At 35.5% G+C, this 21354-nt stretch overlaps 1 protein-coding gene across 1 annotated transcript; it reads left to right on the top strand.

Annotated features, from left to right (window-relative positions):
• Positions 1 to 1760: 1760 nt before the first annotated feature.
• Positions 1761 to 15151, top strand: LOC100367562 (sialate:O-sulfotransferase 1-like). The gene is made up of 5 exons (XM_002732373.4): positions 1761 to 1849; positions 11098 to 11258; positions 12367 to 12540; positions 13728 to 13922; positions 14765 to 15151. Exons 1-5 carry the CDS (start codon positions 1824 to 1826, stop codon positions 15130 to 15132), a joined length of 924 nt encoding a protein of 307 aa, XP_002732419.1. The 5' UTR covers positions 1761 to 1823; the 3' UTR covers positions 15133 to 15151.
• The last annotated feature ends 6203 nt before the right edge of the window (positions 15152 to 21354 follow it).

Genomic DNA, 21354 nt, shown 5'->3' with positions numbered 1-21354 from the left:
GAAAACATTCATTTATGCATTTATTCCATCGATATCATCACAGGTTATATTGAACTTTGAGTGTCACGAATAGTTGTTACATGATCCGATTTTTCATGTGTTCTAAATGTCATACTGGTACTAAACAGTATATTTCAAGTTTAGCCCGACGTGGATTTAAATCGTTAATATTGACTATTTAACACTTATTCTGCTGGGTCTCATGAATTTTTACATTGACTTGAGATGAGTTTTGATAATCTATATATAATATTATGTAAGTATACTAACATTATTCAACATACGACAATGCGTATTATTGACGACCTGATGAATTAGAGACAACACGAATTGTTGGCTACACGACTGGTCTCACTACGACACTACTCGGGCAGAACGGCTCAAGAAATGTATATTTAGCGACAAAACTACAATAAAACACAGGGATGCCTGGTACAGAAAGCAGACTATGATAAGCATATGGGTGGTAAAGACAGCACAAACAATGAACAAAAGATGTACAATCGATCCCAGCAGTTTTAACCTCAATGTACTATGTAATCAGTCAATTATGCAGTAACAATGAAAGAACTTGATTATGTTTATTAACGCTGTGAAACAAATGCATCTTAATAAGTAGTCAGAAACAACCATATATTCATATCGCTTTATAATTTGCATTTGAATACAACTAGGGTGATTTACAATTTTCATATAAACACAACTGTAGCCGTTTACAATCTGTATATGAATACAACCATACGTTTATACAATCTCAACATGAATACAACTAATGCATTGTTCGCTCTGTATATGAACACAGGTAGAGTAATTGACAGACAGACAGACAGACAGACAGACAGACAACCAGACAGACAGACAGACAGCGCATCTGATGACGGAATACATTATAGAATATAGAGAAAGGAAGAGAGTAATGGATGTACATCAATTTAAAAAAAACAAAACAGGACGGACTACAGATTCCTGCTTTGATCTCAGTGGAACCGACCAAAACGATATGATGTGGTGGCCGTTTATTTTTATTGTTACAACTTACATGAATTATACAAATGGCAGTTTAACTCAGTAACACGTTGCGCACTACGTCATGTGCAGGACGACGGTGTCGATTGTAATCCCGCATGTCAGTGCACAAGATGTCACATAATCCGTGTATTAAAAGTGTAGGGGGAGATTGGAAATATCAATATCTGTATCACTCACTGGTAATGCACACATTGTCATTGAGACATTGGCAAAATTAAAACTGTTAGCGTTAGCATTGTTCCCAAGAATGGATCAATAATTTTTTTCAATGGTGGCAAGACTTTCTGTTTGGATATTTATCATATAAGTACAGATATTGAAATATGTATGGTCTTTAATTTTTTGTATTTATATTTTTTCGCGAAAGCTTTCGTGCAGAGCCTTCGTCCCCAGCCTCTTCATTTCCAACGAGTCTCCTCTTCGAGCGCAGTCACATACTACGTCATGAATAATATTACCTATAATAACCTGATGTGAAAATATTAAACATCCAATGTGCGGGAACTGACAACTCAAAGATATCGGAGCAGAAAGTATAAAACATAGATTTAATAAAGTTGCAGCATGTTCAAAATTACTTACTCGGTTTATAATCATGGATTAAAACGGCGGCTGGCACGGTGAACGTAGCTGCATTTAATTGTGACCCATCTTATTTACATATAATTATATCAACTCAACGAAAACGGGTGCAACTAGTCGTATATCTATAGTCAATTTCATTTTATTCCAAGCATACCTTCGTTCTAGCCACACAACTACATGGATACAACACTTAGTGACCTGCCATTGTTATGACTATGGGAGTCTGGTATATATCGTAAGTATTTCAGCGATTTTTGTCATGAAACATACTAATCCCAATGTATTAGCAGAGTAATTTTTCATGTTTTTTTTCCCTTCCTACCAATATAACATTAAAGCATCAGTTGATAAAACATATTCTTGGCAATGTTAACCAGCTTTAAAACTGGGCTATGTAACGGTAGGTAGGGGATGGATTAAATACTTGTATCGGTTCTGCTGTCTTATGATTATAACGTACACACTCAGAAAACACTCGGACGAAGAGAATGACAGAAGCTGTGACTTATGTATTTGACCGCTAAAGTATCCGTATAGCGTACACAGACTGATAACGCCTTACTAAATCACCCATACCACATTGTGAAATAAACACTGCCCTTAAATAATATAGCATAACTTAAATACTGCATAGTTGAGGTAACTGGCTGCACACTTAACTCTTTACTTTTCGCATTGTATTTTATTCATATAACCTACCCCATTATATATATATTATAACAAACGCACATTGTTTTTTTTATTTTATAAGCTAATACGCAAGGGTCGTTATATTTTTTCCGTGTGATTAGTTTCAAGTTCAATGTATTCAGGTGAAATAATTTATAATCATAATCATGTACTAGTATATATGTCTCAAAATTTATTTATTTATTTATTTATTTATTTATTTATTTATTTATTTATTTGTTTGTTTGTTTGTTTGTTTGTTTGTTTGTTTGTTTGTTTGTTTGTTTGTTTGTTTGTTTATTTATTTATTTATTTATTTATTTATTTATTTATTTATTTATTTATTTTCCTTGCTTCTGTCTGTCCGACCGTCTGTTCGTTCATTTCGCTGTTTCATTTTTTCGTGTGTTTAATTGTTTCTTTCGAGTGTTTTACAATACATTACCTTTATTTACACAATAATTAAGGCAGGCTAGGGACATTTCACATCGATATAATTTTTTAAGAAAAATGTTAAGGAAATAGGGGAACGGTGTAATCAGCGTTTACAGTGCCTTTCCATAGTATTCACGCATGGAGTGGGAAAGGCATGATTCACATAAATGTCAAAGCAGTCTCAAATTTGTAACATGTTCAGTATTAAATTTAGAGCGTGAAAGCCAATTAAAAAAATCATTAATTAAACTCGAATGAAATACCCTAATGAGAACGCCTCGCAAACAGACAAGAGACGAAATATGCACAGATCACGAGATACTGTAACATTTGCATTAAAAGTGTATTAAAAACTGTACCTTTCAATTCAGCCTATTTACTGGAAGATGTGGATATTTTCCGCTCTGTTTCGCATACATTTGTAACGCGAATTTACTGTGAGTAACAGTATTGAATACATTAATACAAAAATAAACGCAGTTTTTCTTCGAATAACTGGGGTTAACATTTATCTTGCCTTTATACGAAGAATAGAATGAACACTTGTATAAGAAATGGACGTAAGTCAACTTAAAATGTAGAAAAACTATGCAATATTTCATCCGTGGCGAGAACATGCATGCAACGAATTGCTGGAATTCATGCGGAATGTATGCACACAATTAAAACTTTAACAATTTAATAGCCTATTTAAAACGTTGTACTGCGACTCACTGAGAACAAAATGCATACATGTATTATTTGTAACCTTAATTCCAAGCTGTTACAGTAGCTAGACTGAAAACAAAATTGTAATATCACTAAATGAGCAACGATTCGCGAGAGGATACAATTCCAATTACTATATGTAAAACATCCTATCGCTAAGCAGAGGAATGTTACCTCATAAAATTAAATATTAAGCAATGTATATTTAGCGACAAAACTAGAATAAAACACAGTGATGCTTGGTACAGAAAGCAGACTATGATAAACATATGGGTGGTAAAGACAGCAAAAACAGTGAACAAAAGATGTTCAATCGGTCCCATCAGTTTTAACCTCCATGTACTATGTAATCAGTCAATTCATTTATATGCAGTAACAATGAAAGAATAACTTGATTATGTTAATTAACGCTGTGAAACAAATGCATTTTAATAAGTAGTCAGAAACAACCATATATTCATATCGCTTTATAATTTGCATTTGAATACAACTGGGGTGATTTACAATCTTCATATAAATACAACTGTAGCCGTTTACAGTCTATATATGAATACAACCATACGTTTATACAATCTCCACATGAATACAACTAATGAATTGTTCGCTGTGTATATAAACACAGGTAGAGTAATTGACAGAGAGACAGAGAGACATTTATTTATTTATTTATTTATTTATTTATTTATTTATTTATTTATTTATTTATTAATTAATTAATTATATTAATTAATTAATTAATTAATTTATTTATTTATTTATTTATTTATTTTCCTTGCTTCTGTCCGTCCGTCTGTTCGTTCATTTCGTTGTTTCATTTTTCGTGTGTTTAATTGTTTCTTTCGAGTGTTTTACAATACATTACCTTTATTTACACAATAATTAAGGCAGGCAAGGGACATTTCACATCGATATAATTTTTTATGAAAAATGTTAAGGAAATAGGGGAACGGTGTAATCAGCGTTTACAGTGCCTTTCCATAGTATTCACGCATGGTGTGGGAGAGGCGTGATTCACATAAATGTCAAATTTGTAACATATTCAGTATTAAATTTCGAGCGTGAAAGCCAATTAAAAAAACATTAATTAAACTCGAATGAAATACCCTAATGAAAACGCCGCGCAAACAGACAAGAGACGAAATATGCACAGATCACGAGAAAGTGTATTAAAAACTGTACTTTTCAATTCAGCCTATTTACAGGGAGATGTGGATATTTTCCGCTCTGTTTCGCATACATTTGTAACGCGATTTTACTGTGAGTACCAGTATTGAATACACTAATAAAAAATAAACGAATGCATGCAACGCAACGAATTGCTGGAATTCATGCGGAATGTATGCACACAATTAAAACTTTAACAATGTAATAGCCTATTTAAAACGTTGTACTGCGACTCACTGAGAACAAAATGCATACATATATTATTTGGAACCTTAATTCCAAGTTGTTACAGTAGCTAGACTGAAAACAACATTGTAATATCACTAAATTAGCAACGATTCGCGAGAGAATACAATTCCAAATACTATATTTAAAACATCCTATCGCTCAGCAGAGGAATGTTACCTTATAAATTTTACATAAAACGACTGTAGCGCTATAAGACTTTAAGACCGAAGATCAATAATTTGAATAAAGTAATTTACATACTAGAGTGACCACAATGAATGGTGTAATATAAAGAACGCATTTTTCAAAAAAAATCGGATTATGAAACATTATATTGTGTACGTTTTCTTTATCTTTGGTCCAAAGTTGCTGTGCGCGATGCATTTGGTGCGTAATTTCAGTTTATTCTCATAAATCTAGTTGTGGGGGTAAACACGTCCTCTATGCATTTACATATCATATTGAGTGGCAGACTGAAGACAAAGGATTCAATTTGCATACTAATTTGTTGACCATCCGGCTTTATTATATCCTGTGTAATCTATAAATAGTGAAGCTTTGTAACGTCTCGGTTTGTACATGTTGGTCTGTCCAACAGTCAAAGTCGCCATCTTTGTTTTTATTGAGACCCATATATCTCGCGCATGCGAGGCGCGACGACTACCGCCCTTTAATATTATGTTGCACTTACACGCCCAATGTTATGCAAAATGACGTTGCAAGATGTTAATTATATAGTTTAAATCGTACACTGTACACTGTCATGATTCTGAATGAATGAATGAATGAATGAATGAATGAATGAATGAATGAATGAATGAATGAATGAATGAATGTATTACGTCTCTGAATTCATCTGAATTGAAGGACGAGTTGCAAATAATTTCTTCAAGTATCACACCGTCCTAACGTTTTCTAAACAGCTAATCAAGATTTCTATTGAATTGAAATGAAACGTTTCGAGAACTGATTATCATATTCGATATTGTGAAGTATTTCTTCACTTTTAGTATATATATATACTAAAAGTGAAGAAATACTTCACAATTTGCCCAAACCATTTATGTACGATAAAGTTATCTTTTGTAAGTTTCACTGATTTAATGGTCGAAAATGCCTTATTGCGGGAAGCAGGACCACTGAAATTCAAAATAGAATTTTGTAACAATTAAGGCCTGTAATTTAGTAATCTTTTAAAACTAGAACGCCCACGAGATTAACTTTACTTCAATTATAGTGCAAACAATCAACATTCACCTATAATATGCGCCTAGACAATACGACGATGAGTCGTGCTTTCAATTACAGGCTCATGAATTGCCTCGTGTAACATGGCCTTTAACCATGACCTCAACGTAAATACATGCATTTGAAAAGTCAAGTAATCCTTTTTAAGATAATGCATATTATATAGCATTATGGTATTACCTCGGTAATAACGAGGTACCATACTGTTTGAAAAGGTTCAAGAGTAGACACTACTGACAACACATTGTTGAAATATGTGATGTCATCATATGAAGCTTGATAACAAGCAGAGCACTTGCTGTTGTCTAATCACTGCGATTCTCATAACGGGCTTTTTTCCAAAGCAGCAAACAATTTAGCCTATTCGTAAGTTAGAGAATATAATTCATGAGTGAACAAGGTGGTAAATCTAATTATACACAAGATAAAAAACTAACATTTTGTAAACTTAAGCTAGTTGGTAAAAACTAGGGCTTAGTTTGACTACAAGCTCTAAGCTTGCTACATTAAGACCAAACATAAACAAACTAAGTCATAAGTCCTTGTGTATTACAGAATCACTTTTAATCATAAATTAGATTTGAAGGTATTGAAGTAGTTAATTAGTGCATTTACCTTTAGAAAAGCGCTTTGAACTTTGGGAAAATCAATGTTTATCAACACAAATGTTGCACAAGCGTGACGACCACCGCCATTCAACCCAAATATGTGTCTTTATTAAACAGATCCGCAGTGGGCTCACCTCTTATTGTAATGAGCACATCAAACTGTAAATATGTACCAAATTTATCACAATACTCGCTGGACAAATAATGGATTTCGTACTAGAGACAGTCTTAAGATACAAGTTACGCAATGCGTGAATCAGTAAACGTGTGGGTGAACGTAAAACAAAATGTCTCGTAATTATTATCATAACATTTGTATATCCAAATTATAACAGGAGAATCCATACTCCATATAAACACAATTTGAGAGAACAATAAAATTTAAAAGTGCATGGATATATATAAGGACAAATACATATACAAGTCCAGAACGATTATGTAGCGAAAATGAGATCAGCACGATTTGACGTAATTAGAGATGTGATCATACAAAGGATACGTTAAATAGGGTGTGTGTTTATCACTGACATCGAAGTCAGGGGTCTGAGTTCGAATGCAGCTTTGATGATATCGACTTAACACAGCACATCATGGCCAGGTTTTCAACGGACGTGCAAAAATAATATTAGAGGAAAAGTAATTATCATTTACAGCGTCTGGCACCGCAATTTTCACCGCATGGATGAAAAAGGCGTGAAAAATGTAATTTTACTTATTTTCAAAAACAATTTAAAGATATGGATAGAGCACTGGAGTGTTCAGTTGAGAATATGCAGTCCCAAACTTGTTACATATTCAACATTTAACAATACTATTCACGTAACTTGGAAAGCAATAACTTTAATCTGCCGATAATTTGCATACTGGGGCAGGCAGAAGTGAAAATATGCACAGAGCATATATATATATATATATTGTAATTTTGCCTTAAGTGTAGTATAGTTTATATTTCCATACAACCGTTTTCCCATTTTAAATACGGAAACAATATTTGACGATATTTGTGTTTAACACATCCAGATTGCATCGCAAGTTGTGTAGACAACAACATGTTACTTTTTATTCAATGGTTTATTTAAATTCATGCTGCGTACATCATGTCTATTATATTGAGCCGTAACCCCAAGCTGTTACAATAGCCAGACTGAACACAACATCATAATCGTGTATTTAAAAACATCAGTGAAGTGGCACAAATGTGTAAGTTCAGAAAAGTAAGTCAATTTTCGCAAAAAAAAAACAAAAAAAAACAAAACGGTATGAACCTTTACATTAATGTACGGAAAGACATGGTTTGTGGAAGACACACATTTTATACATGTTATGCATAGAATATTCAAGCAAACGTCAAGACGTGTGCCCAATGATGAAAAGGCTCCCATTTCACAGCTAGTGCATAAACCTACATTCTGAAATTGCAGGGTGATGTACATCGCCGACATTAGGACAGATTGTGCCGAGACCACATATAATCACTCATATTTTATGGTTGTAAAACTTACAGTATACGCTGATATATCATTCCGAGCAGTTTTTTTCACAAAATGACTGACAATGTACATATAACATTAAAGGGCGGTGCTCGTCGTGCCGCGTCCTGTTCGATATGGGACTCATAGCGACGTATTCAACGCGTGTAAAATACATTATTTATTTACATGAAATTCGAACACAGGCTGCGCGACGACCACCGCGCTTTAACTAATACGGAAACGATTAACTATACATTTTGACACAGAATGTTCTAAATGATATATGCTCCTAAATTATGCCACTGAAGGGGTCAAAACTAGGTATGTTAAACATTTTAAAGGTAAACAAATAAATGAAATATGCAATAAGTCTATTTACACATAGTATAAAATGATTCCATAAAAAACCTCTATTACAATGCACGAACATATATTATGTTTTGTCCCTTAATTTACTAATTAAATGTGTAAAAGTGTATGTAAGTAAGTGGTTTTAATTGTAGCATATTTTACTTGTAAAGGGTCAGACAAACTCTGAAGCTTGTACGAAACTTGACAGTTGTCAGCCTGAGTAATTAGTTTAGACACAATAGAGTGAACGGGAGAGCATATTTACAAGATGCGACCCAATATCTTTAACTTTTGAGTGAGACAATATATAGCACTGGAACGAGACACAGGCGTCTTCCCTAAAACACTGTAACTGTAACGGTGATTGAAACCATCGAACATTGTGACTAATATCGCAAAACTAGTCAAAATTGTATGTTATCAAGATCTTCGTTGCTTGAAAACGTTACACAATTTTCCTAGTTAATAATCGACACCGAGTGACTATGTCCGAGACTTAACTTCCACTTAGTCCTAGAGACACAGACGAAGATTAAGAATACTGTTACCGTAGTCGATACAGCTAGGTCTAGATGGGGTCTGTAAAATACGCTAAGTAAATAACAAAATACTTGCAGACTGTTTTTGAACTGAAACTCATTCTCATGTTTTCATAGTTTGATCGGTTTCTGTTGTCAATAACTACGATCTCATGGCATATCCCAGACACTGCAGTTTGCGTGGCTTGATTACTATATTTTCGATTAATTCAAAGGAAAAATTTCGATTTATGCACCATAACTAAGTTGTCGAGTGTCAGCAAGATAATATGATATTATTACGAGGATACCTCAAAGTATGCACGAAGACAGTACGGAGTATCGACCGATGCGCAGCTGGTCAATGCAACGGCGCACTGTCTGAGTGTATACTTTGAGGTATCCTCAATAAGCTTATTATTATACATCTTTTCCCTCCAAGGATACATCATGGGAATGCCGTAATCCAAAAGGTTTAGAATAGAATCAGCGAACTTCTTTGTGTGTAATCCTGCCAAACCCTAGTGGCAGCCATGTTTGTTTTTATTATTAGAGGACGCTTAAGCGCGTGATCATTTCATTTTTTGGAATTCGCATAACTTAATATAGTAGTACGCTGTAACTAATGGCGTTACGGTGACAGATATATAATAATACCCATTACTCGAACCTCGCATGGATGGTACTAACGGAAGGAGCCACGACGCTATTGTTTTAGCTTTACCTCATGATCGTTTGTCAATGTGTGTTCACAAACATTGTTCTTGTTTGCTTTTAGCACCTTCGTACAATGGGTTGCGCTAATCTCGAGCGTTCGGTAATATTCGGAGCATGTTCGGAAGCGATAGTCCAACCTCGCATGTACAATACTATAGTATTGAAAATGGCGTCTAGTTTGAATGCTGTTGTTTCCGGAGATCTTGGCGAACTTTAATGGAAAATTGTCAAATATAACATTGATTGAAGAAGAACTGATGAAATATCGTGGATTTTGTATTTTTAATGGTAATGAGACTTAATCAATGATTGCATTATTCAATGGTACCATTGTCAGTGCGTGGGTTTGGCACCCGAAACTGTCGAAATGTTTGACCACCGGACATCGGGGAACACCGACAGCAAAGATAGTATCGAAAGAAGAGCATGCCTAGACAATTTCTCTGTGATAATATTTTTTTGGAGTCCTTAGGAATTGTTGTTGTATGCTCTCGGAATCTTGTTATAGTTACAGTTGCTAATAATTAAAACATGTGAAATTTGTGAAGTCAAACATTCATCTGTTGAATTTCCGGTTGTGAAATACGTATTTTGACCTTTCACACCTAAACAAACCCAGTGCGCATGTGTGATGACCGTAGTTTCATAATGCGCATATATTTTATGGTCACATTAAAAATCGGCGAGGTTATATCATATTCCACTAACTCGTTACTTGTGTAAACAATCGCAAACTATCATTGACATCAAATATGAGCTAGACAATGTCCTTATCAGGATTAATTTGGGTTGAAACAAAAGGAAATAAGCCAGTTAAGAGGCTTAAGTGGTCACTTGATAGGCGTCGTGGCTCCTTCCGTTAATACCTTTTATGAACCTCGTGAAATCGCTAAACGGTGTCTAGGCCATAACTGAATTGTCATGTCTACTGTATCGAATGATTTAAACTTACAGAAGAAATCCGTATATAGCGGTGTGGTTTTCCATAGTGCGACAAGATCGTTTGCGCGAATGAAGATCTAATTCCTCAATACGCATAGAGAACACATCCGGATGTAAATTCGCTGTCACAGTCGTGGGTTTTAATAATAACAACACTACAGCCAACGCTGTTTGTCGCATGTTTCACGTGTAATACCAGAGACACCCTAACATACAAAATAAAACATTGCATTAGTATATTGATGTAATCGCGATAAATCAAAAGTGATTGCAAATCTGATTCTAGCTGTTGTTGTTTTTATTATGATGATAAAACGCATTTCATTGAAATGTATTATGTTGTAAATGTTTATTGTTTGTCTGTGCCGTATTTTTGGACGTTTAAATCCATATATTCTAATGTGAAATATTCTCTGTCAACAGGAGTGGATATTTTAATATAACACAAAGAAAACTATTTTATATTACCGTATGTTTACTGCTATATGCAGCCATCCAATTAGTCTATGAAGACCACCTTGAATTTCGTGAGTACCGGAAGTCGAACTTTGGGAATATGCCAGAGATTGGAATCATCACCAAAGGTATTCAGTACATGACCCCCGGGGTACCTATTTCGATATAAACGATTATTTCAGTTCCTGTTTATTCTGTTTGTTATTTAAACAAAACCCTGACTATGATTATTATGGATAACCAATGTACTGCCATCATTTATACCCTTAAAGTTAAATAACCGAGACTTGTGTTCGTCATTCTAATAGTGTTCCATTCTCTCACGTTCAGTTACCATGGTTACTTTGATCAGGAATTCATACCGTGGTTACATGGAGAGAATAAAACATTTAATGTGATGCAAAATTCAAGTTTCGTGTTTCTCTCGTCTCGATGTCCGCACTCTGCTGCGTTATATTTATTTGTGTATGGACGTCTGCGAGTTTGATAATTCGTCCCAAATCCGATTTCACACACATTATTATAGTACATTCTACCAATCAATTTGGGAGAATTTCATTCTATCAGACGGGGAAGGGAACTGTGGGTCGCCTAATCATCGCTTCAGTGTTAAATTGACACTACCATCAGTTTTATCTCAAACCGAATTGACCCCGAAGAAGAAAAAAAGAGTTCCAATAGACATTAGATACAAATACCCGCCGATGTATAGTTAGTAGCGAGAGAGCCAGGATATCTCTTTAACCAATCAAATTGTGTTTTCTCCCATCATCGTGTCTAGTGTTCCATTAAATGGTATTTGCAACGTCGACGCCATGACGGTAGAGAATACACCACTGTTTGACGAGCTAATTAGGTCTTGTAGCTCTCTCGCTCTCAACAAAATTGGGACAATTTGTATGTATTAGATTCTTCACCTGTTGATGGGTAATCGACATTTGAACTTGCGGCTTAGCAAATGCGCCTTGCCACTGAAAGAAAACGTCCTTCATGTTACGCTATACTGCACTGTACCAAAGTACAAGGACTAGGTGAACATGCGCAATAAGAATCTCTGACGTCACCAACAGAAATCAATCAACTCAAATAAATCTCTAGGAGCATACACATTTTAGTTAACGTGTGTCTTGATATTTAGTTGGCATAGATGGTTACATTGATATTGCTACCATAATAATATTTTCTACAAACCTGGAATAAACAAATAAACATGTTAAATTACATTTTTCCTTACAGATCAAAAACCAAGTTGTAATATAGGGTTTCGAAATGATACACCCGAAAACGCACCGCTGGTGGCGCTTTCCAGCTTTCCCGGATCCGGAAACACGTGGACACGCCATCTTCTTGAAGTTGCGTCTGGCATTTACACGGGGTCATTTTATCATGATGCTGCTTTGTACGAACAAGGTTAGGACAATTACTCACAATGTGCTGCATGTTATGTACAGGTTCTAATATTTCGTCAACTTTTGGTAAATACTTGTGTTTCTTTTCATAGCTGATATTAAGCAGGGGTGAACTTAAATACGAGGGGGGTAATCGTCCCATAAGTTGATGGGTATGTGTGTAAAACACGTGTTTAGGGTATTTTGTTTTGACTAAAATCGAGTAACGTGCGTGTTTAGGGTGTTTACCATAAAAACCATAGTTTATCAGATATTGCAATGAAATCACTATATTGGAATGCATGTTCAGCCCCATTCTCTGATTTGTTTAAACGTACTTTATTTGTACACCAATTAAAGGGTAAAGTGTATGAAATGCTTCCATTTTAACTTACACTTACAAAGTGATTTTAAACGTGTCTCTGGTCTTTAAAAGTGTATGAACAAATAGCATTTACAAATACGTGGTCTTAGAAAAGGACATAACCACTTTCTCTTTTAACAATGTTACATTTGGCGAACGGTCATTGCTGCTGAACAATGTACCTCTTGTAGTCGTCCAAATATATTAATAGCTGCTTGCAATCAACGCATTTAAAAAAAAGGTGAAATATTTAAAATCACTTGCCATAACTAAATCATGTTGTTAACTTATTTATTAATTGAAGGGAATGTCTGATAAGAAAAAAATCGTGAAAATCGACGCATAGATGGCTGTAATATACAGTTTTTTTATTTAGACGAATATCGAATACTAGTATATAGCTAATATCAGTGTTATTTGTTCAGATCAAATTTCGGGGGGGGGGGTATTTATTTATACTACTTACTATTGGATTCGTTTTATCTGATTAAAATGTTGGCACTAGAATCATTGTCTTCATGACCAAATGTCTAAAATAGTTCTGTTTTTAAATAATTTATATACGAATAGTTTATGGAAAATTGTATTTCCAAACCGCTTGAATAAATTAGGCGATCTTCATCGTTAACAGCGAGAGGCATTACTCAACGGTCAATAGTTTTTACTATACTAAACATGCTTCGCTAGATCGCAAATGTTATATGGCAGTAGAAAACCAGAGTTTGCAGAGAAAATCGTTCATATCATGAAACAATAATCACAAGACTGGTCAGAAACTGAGAGAGCACAATCAAGAGTGGTGTATTGTATACAATCTAGGTATAACTCTATCGATATCGTTGTAGGATTTCTTGGTGAATTGGGTGACTTCACTTCAAGACGGACTATCGCTGTGAAAATCCATCACTGTCGTAAGAAAGACTTTGGAGCAGTGATATTACTCATTCGCAATCCATACGACGCGTTCATCTCTGAATATAAAAGAATTGCCAGCAACAGAGACCACACGGGGGACGTTCCAATCGAATTCTTTCATAATAGTGAGTATGCAATACCCTATGTGACGTTACAAAATTATGCTTTCCTTCTTGGTTGTGGGCTAGTATAATACATCATTTGGCGGTGTGTTTGTACATGTCCTACATGTAAACGATATGCATACTTGTGAATTACTAAAGCCAGTCACTGACTATAGCTTCAACAATGTATCTGTGTAAATTTTGATTATTTGTATACACAGTCACATGCGAAATAAAACATAATAAATACCATTTTTGAGACAACTTGTCTTCATTTCATCCAGATTAAGAAGTTAATACATTAGACAAATAATGCATACAAACATGTGTCGAAAACTATTTTTAAAGCATGGTTGGTAGAACCAGTTCTTAGGTGGGAACTCATGTGTCGTACAAAAACCAATCAGCATATGTCAAACACGTTTCTCTTCTTTCCCAAGAAGGTTTCTGAAACGTTTATGAGTCGACAAATAGACTTAGACTTATGTTAAAGACAGTACATGATAACATTAACATTGAAGTTCATTTGTTTTTCGAATATTGGACTTATAAGGCACAAATCGAGAAATGAATTAATTACGCAAGTAACAAAAGCGAAAACAAAACTATTGATTACTTGCGATTGTTAGTTTAGGGAATTAATTCCCGAAAACCATATATTTATGATCAACGTTACACTGACTGGCATCATTGTAACCCATTTGATTAGATTCCCTTGTATATGCACCCATTTTTTGCATTGATCACTTGTAGACGACCTCGCTTCTTGATAAACGCCTCTTACCGCCACATCAAATATCTCACAATATGAATATGATATTATAACTTGAATTCTCGTTATTTTTTCATTCGTTTTATTACAGACCTACAGTGGCGGGATTTTGTTTTATCTAGTATTGAAAAGTGGACCAGATTAGTTATGGCCTGGCATGACCTCAAGGTACCGATACTGGTGGTCCACTACGAAGAGCTGAAACGAAGCGCCGTCATAGAGGTTGCGAGGATGTTGATTTTTCTCAACCGCACCGTGGAGCCGGAGAGACTTGAATGCGTGCAACAGAACCTCGAAGGCAGCTTTCACAGAAAAGCAAAGAAAGATTTCTATTTTGATCCTTTTACTAAAGAAATGCGTGACAGTGTGGACAGAAACATACGTAAAGTAAATGAACTGTTAATAAACAAGGGTCAGAAAATTGTTCAGCAATCGTCCTTGCATTTAGAAATTCGGTAAAAAGTTGATGTTAAAATGCTACTCTGTTAAGTTCAGTTTTATTTTGCCGATGAACGTTTGTCAGGTTTTTTGGTGTGCTCATACATGGGGAGCAGACGTCTAGCCGACAATGCTTCTGACGGCAACAAGACACTTATAATCATCTGTGACAGACGAGTATATTGTTACGGTATATGTTATAGTTATTTTTTCAATATAATGTGTAAATCAGATAAATGTTTAAAGAACTAGATATTTATATAGGACATGTAGAAGCGCTACTGAGATTTATTTACTTTAAGTTTATAAATAACCATTCGTCAAAACGAGGCTCTTTGTTATATGACTAAAAATAAAATAATGGAGAATGTCGCTGGAGTTATATTTTTACCAAAGCTGATAACCACTCGCGTAGGGATGTTTTTCTTCTTCCTTCGTACATATTGATTAGCACGAGCAAATGCAGTTACCAGTGCTGACACGCAGTCTTGTTTTTATTTTATTTTAACCAGAAATATAACTACAAGAACAAACAAAAACAAAAAAATACACTTTAATTATATTAAGAATACTATCCAATAAAATAGTATCCTGATATATGCAGTCAGTATTCTTAAAGTAATTTATAACACTGAACACCTTGTTCACATACTCGTAATGCGAAGATTATGTGATTTGAAATAACTTTGCTTCCTACGAACACGTAAGAATAGTCCATGAGCCAGTTGCCGGTACCATCTCGAGGGGCAAGTTCCACCATACTTTTTCTGATAGCTCTGGACATATAGTTTACAAAATCGTTTGGTGGACGTGTCGTATAAGTAGCTAAATATTGTTGCCATAGCAACCAATCTAACAAAATTTAGTATAATGATAATGTATGTTATCAGTGTAATGCATGTATTAAGTATAGGTAATTTGTCATGTCAATTAATTATAGTGAAGTTTGTCACCAACAGGCATCTCGACGATGCCAATCATCAGGGCCAAAGGGTCAGGGTCAAAGGACAGAGGTCAAAGATAAAAAATCACCATATCATCAATAGTTTGAAATAATGTATAATGAATCAACAACAAAATAACAAATAGTAGTTGAAGTAACAGTGGATTGGTAGTTAAAACATACCTGCTTTGTGAAATCATGTTGAAATCCATTTAGCTAGTTATTGCCAGAAAGTTACTGCAATGTAATTTACAATAAATGAAAACAGTATCTACTAGTATTCTGTTTTTGCATCGATAATATAGCTAAAAACACAAAATCATTGTCTTAATAAATGGCTAAAATAAATAAATAAATAAATTTCAAACCATATACCATACATTGGCAAGCAGGTAGTTTACACTCCCTGGTAAACTTACAGGACAGAAACTCCATTACTACCTCTGGTGCTGGGGGGGGGGGGCATTTCATCCAATCAATTGCAAGATTCCCTTCCTCCATTATCCATCCATATCCAGTTTATGGCTAGGAATTTGTGGATAACTCTCCAAACACCTACTCCACACTGCAGCTTGGTAGTTGGCACGTAGAGCATGCAGATATAGACAATCTTCACAGGGAGGTAGTTGACTGGATTCAATATCGCCCTTCTTAGTCCGAAATAGTTGGTACCTCAATATATTAACCTCATTAGTTCTTGATCCAGCAGCATATAATCGACAAGTAAATTGTTGGAGTAGACAAAACAGGTCTTTAGATAACTCCCATCTATCACCTAGTCGTGCTAACGCCTTCTGGAGATTCTCATCTGCAATAAATAGCTTCAATGCAGAGATTTTTCCACGTCCTCCAAATGCACTAACAGAATCACACCCTGTAAATGCATATAGTCCCATCAAACTTTTGCAAATGTCTCTGCCAAGTTAATTACCAAGTTTCCCGATATCAATATACCTAATTCGATTTTGGGTGCCACATTTGATATAGATATTTTCGATATCATTTCTCCCAAAAAGAGTTAGTGCAATGATAATAACATCTGTGTTTTCAGACACAATTATGACTGATTGATAATGATGGGATGCATGTTTTGCGTGGAGCATCATCCTTGTGTCTGCTTCCTCTTGAGATGATGTCAGGTGGGGGGCAATAGACACACCTTCTTCACCGAGTGTGATGCAATATTCCTGGCAAGTGACGAGTAACACCTTTGACCCTAATTTCTCAATGTAAGAGGATTTCTTCCATTCTTCACCAAAAAATGCAATGAGAGCACTTTTGCTGGCTGAACATCTGAGAATGGATCTCCATTGTTGTATCTTATGGCTAGACGTAATCTTACTTAGTAATTCCCCAGAACCAGACTCCATCCTTTTATTGCGTTCTGCATTCTTGATTGACAACTCTCTGTATATCAAATATCACATCTATTCTAGCACAGTCTTTTCCATCTCTCAAAACCATTGCAAATACAGCTGCTGCCAGTTCACCGTATGTCTTTCTTTCAGCATTTACTTTATGTACCACAACCATTCCATCAATGATGCAGGCAGAAGGGATTGTGTCAGCTGGAGATACTCTCTTTTCCAGATGCCTTGCAAGAACTGATTTGCTAGTCATCTTCATTGTCCCATCAGAGTTGGCAAGGGACCTAGGTAGTGGACCTAATGAGTGTTGTAATACCTCTGCGATATCCAAATTTCGACTTGCTGCAACAAGAAGCATATGACCAAAAAGATTGTGGTCTGCCTTCAGAACAATTTCCTTGTTGGAAGCCTTTGGTTTGCTTGATTTCCTAATGGTGCTGAACGTTTTCTGCTTTTGCATTGGTAGACGATCATGGAACCTTAATCTAGATTCATAGGATTCTAACCTGTTCTTTCTAAACGATTTGTATGCTTCTTCTCCTTTCCCAAGTGCTGTCAACAAGTCTTCTTTAACAGTATCAGGTGGTATGGATCCAATTGAGAGACACATTAGTTCTTGTTCATGACTAAATGGGTTCACCCAGTTGTTTTGTAGTGCATCCAATAAGGATTGAATATTTTTTTCATCCTTTTTTATTCTTGAGAGCTCCAAATCTGTACCATTTTTTGGAGATTCTTAATGCACGTAGACCTGAACTTTGCAGTAATGTAATACCTACTTACAGCACCAGCTTTAAGACTAAAACCTTTGGTTCCACTAGCTGATTGGGTATCCCTGTTGGCCGTCTCCTCAATGGCCTGATCCACAGGAATTCGTCCAAATGGGTTGGATGGCCCAATTTGCACAGAGAATCCTCCATGATGTAGATGAGAATGGACTTCAGGATGTTCTATTTCTAGTCTTGTCATCTGGGCATAGTATGCAGAAAGATAACTTGCATAGTTCAACTTATCGTATGCAAATGCCCATAGTATCATTGGTCATATCATAGCAAGATAAAGAGGCCAGTTTCCCTCCCTAGAAGCACGAATGAGACCAAGAAGAACTTCTATCATGTCAATATAACTCATCCAGAAACTTGACAATTTTCCATTTTCAAACTTCAGGAAATTCAGGTATGTGTTAAATAGCTTCAATACCTTGACACAAGATGGATTACTTTGAAAGATTTCAACTTGATCTTCAGTAGTGTTACCATGAAGCCTATCAGCTTCTTCTTTTGTTGCTCTGAAATCTGGCAGGTAGTTTTTGTGTTGATCTTCCATCCAAGTATAAAAGCCTTCCCATGCCAATCTTAGCAATGCCTCATATGCCAATTTATGTAACCTTACTGCTCTGTTGTACTTTCGTCCTTCCATTACACCAATAATAGATCCCTCTGCAATCACACTTGCTTCTACAGCTAGATCTTTGAGACCAGCATTCTGGAATCGTTTGCCAATGATAGACATCATGTTGCACACTGTGTGAAATACACCCATTCTCAGAACTAAAAATTGAAACATCTCAGAATTCTTCCAGGTTATTTCTATAGCTTTGGCGTAGAGTGCTTGATCAAAGACACATATAATCTCATTCAAATGCAACTTTTCAACTATTTTGAGTGCCTGTTTGAGGACTTCATAAACAGTAGACATGTCTGTAGCCGGAGCATTTATAGTTGGAAGATAACCAATTGTGTTGTCAGTTACACTGTGGGTGTTACGAGTCTGGATGTTGAATCCTGTCCATGAGCTAATGGTCTGGTTATTTACATTTGTCTGTCTAACCAAAGACCTTATCTGGTTCGTAACTTGAGCACTGTACATAATCTCGTCATAGTCATGTTCTAATGTTTCCATCAAAGGTGGCCCAACACGTCTACCAGCATTGTAAAGCGGCAGTTGAATTGGTGTAGGGACAATGCTACATTGTTTCAATTTTCGCTGCGGAGACATACTTTTTTGGTTCTTCCACATAAGGTACTAGTGGCTGAACTATAATACCATTAACCCTATGAGATGTTCCTGCACCAGAGAGAGTTTCTTCAATTCTGTCGATATTATCATATGCTAGAGTCACTGGAATACGAGGGTGAATGTGGTATGGTATTGCAATGTCGGATTCTTCTTCATTAGTTAACTTCTGTACGCAAAGGGCGGTGTCAATCTCTTCCAGTTGGCTGTAGGATATACCATGACCAAGACGATTTAGGATCTTGATTAACTCAACATTTTCTGTGAGCGTTTTCACTGCCTATGGCAACAAAATGTGTTTTGCTGGCTTCTGCTCACCTATAGTGATTGCATAAATCAAGTCTTGGCCAAAAGACTGAATTAATCTTTCAACTCTTGATGAAGAAGTACATCGCATGTCTCCTGTTAGCAACACTGTGAGGAAGTCTACTATTGATCTGGGCAATGAAACATACTCATTGTTGAGGGTGTCTGGTTGAGGTGGCCATGGCTGGTCTTTCTTTGACTTCTTTACATCAGTTCTTATTGCAAGAGCACATTGCTTCCTAAGAACCTCATCACTGTCTTGCATCTTTCTCTGGTTCAGCTCAGCTATTAGTCATAAATTTTCTTTCACCAATATATTTCTTGAGAGGGAGTCTGGTATAACAATGAGTTTGCCTTTGTCATCAGATATAATCTCAATACTATTGGCAAACTCTGCTTCCATCTTTCTTCGTATGTGTTTCTTTGTTTGTGGCTTTACATTTTCAATGCCTAAGGACAACATATTTGCAACTAGTCTGTCTGTGATGTTAACCATTAATTCTACTCGTGGGTTTGTAAACAAATCATTACGGATATAATTGAAAAGCATGACATATGCTTGTCGCTCTTTCACAATGTAAGCGTGTTCTTCAGATTCATCTTGTGTCTGGAGTACAGTATTCATTCTCGTATAATTTCGGTAACAGCTACGGTGATACTGTGCTTCTGCTGCTACCAGGTCTCTTGATGTTTTGGCCAACATTTTTGTATCCATCTTCTCTTGCGCTATTTTTCGTAGTGTCATATCTGATCTTAAATCTACCGCTTGGCATAGGGATTCCCGTGAATGAGTTCCTTTTACATATTTTGTCTTTTCACAAAATATACAAATGTTATCAAACACTCTACTGGAAATTTGAGTTATTTTCCTTTGTGATTGTCGTAGTTGATCTGAATCATCTTGTGATGATGAAGATGGCCCTGATGCTTGTTTTTTTGTAAGACTTTCAAGTGTTTTTTATGAGTGAACTTCTTTCTGCATTCTAAATGGTATTATATATTCCAGATATACACTCTTTACACTCCATACACTCTTTATATTTTAAAATGTTCTCACATTGCCTGATTTCAGCTGCATTCAACAGTACATTCCATGAGTCTCGGTCTTTTGGTTTGTTCAGATCAGAACTCCCAATTCCACACACCACACATATGCTGGATGTAACTTCTGTTCTAACCCTCTTTCTTGGGTATTCAGCTTCTGACTTGTCTATTGTGTAAGTTAAGGATGGTAACTCAGCTTTTTGCTTTGAAATAAATAATTAAATAATAACAAAATTAAATATCAGTATGCAACAAATATAATCACCAAATTTGTATTAATAATTATTACCAAGGTCTTTATTAAGTTTACTTGAACGCAAACATTATATAATTTCCCAGTAGCGCATATTTACCTTTCACAGCTTATACAAAAACTGTAGAATACTTGTATGTAAATATATCTATTTATATAGCAACTCTTCTTTTATCATTACTGTTAAAATATAAATTATGCTATATGTTACGATAATACACATTAACTGTAGTTTCTGTAATGGTTACTATATTTTATGAACATGTGGATCCTTTTTATTACCATGGATCTCGATAATGGATAATGATTGAATT

The sequence above is a fragment of the Saccoglossus kowalevskii genome, chromosome 4 (assembly GCF_978046115.1).
Source record: "Saccoglossus kowalevskii chromosome 4, keSacKowa6.1, whole genome shotgun sequence".
NCBI classification, from domain to species: domain Eukaryota; kingdom Metazoa; phylum Hemichordata; class Enteropneusta; family Harrimaniidae; genus Saccoglossus; species Saccoglossus kowalevskii.
The sequence above is the reverse complement of the archived record's forward strand: the minus strand, read 5'-3'. Positions and strand labels throughout refer to the sequence as shown.

Coding starts and splice junctions, on each gene's coding strand:
- LOC100367562 (XM_002732373.4), top strand. CDS start 1,824: ATGACTATGGGAGTCTGGTATATATC. Junction 12,541..13,727: donor TGCTGCTTTGTACGAACAAG/GTTAGGACAATT, acceptor ATATCGTTGTAG/GATTTCTTGGTGAATTGGGT. Junction 13,923..14,764: donor AATCGAATTCTTTCATAATA/GTGAGTATGCAA, acceptor GTTTTATTACAG/ACCTACAGTGGCGGGATTTT.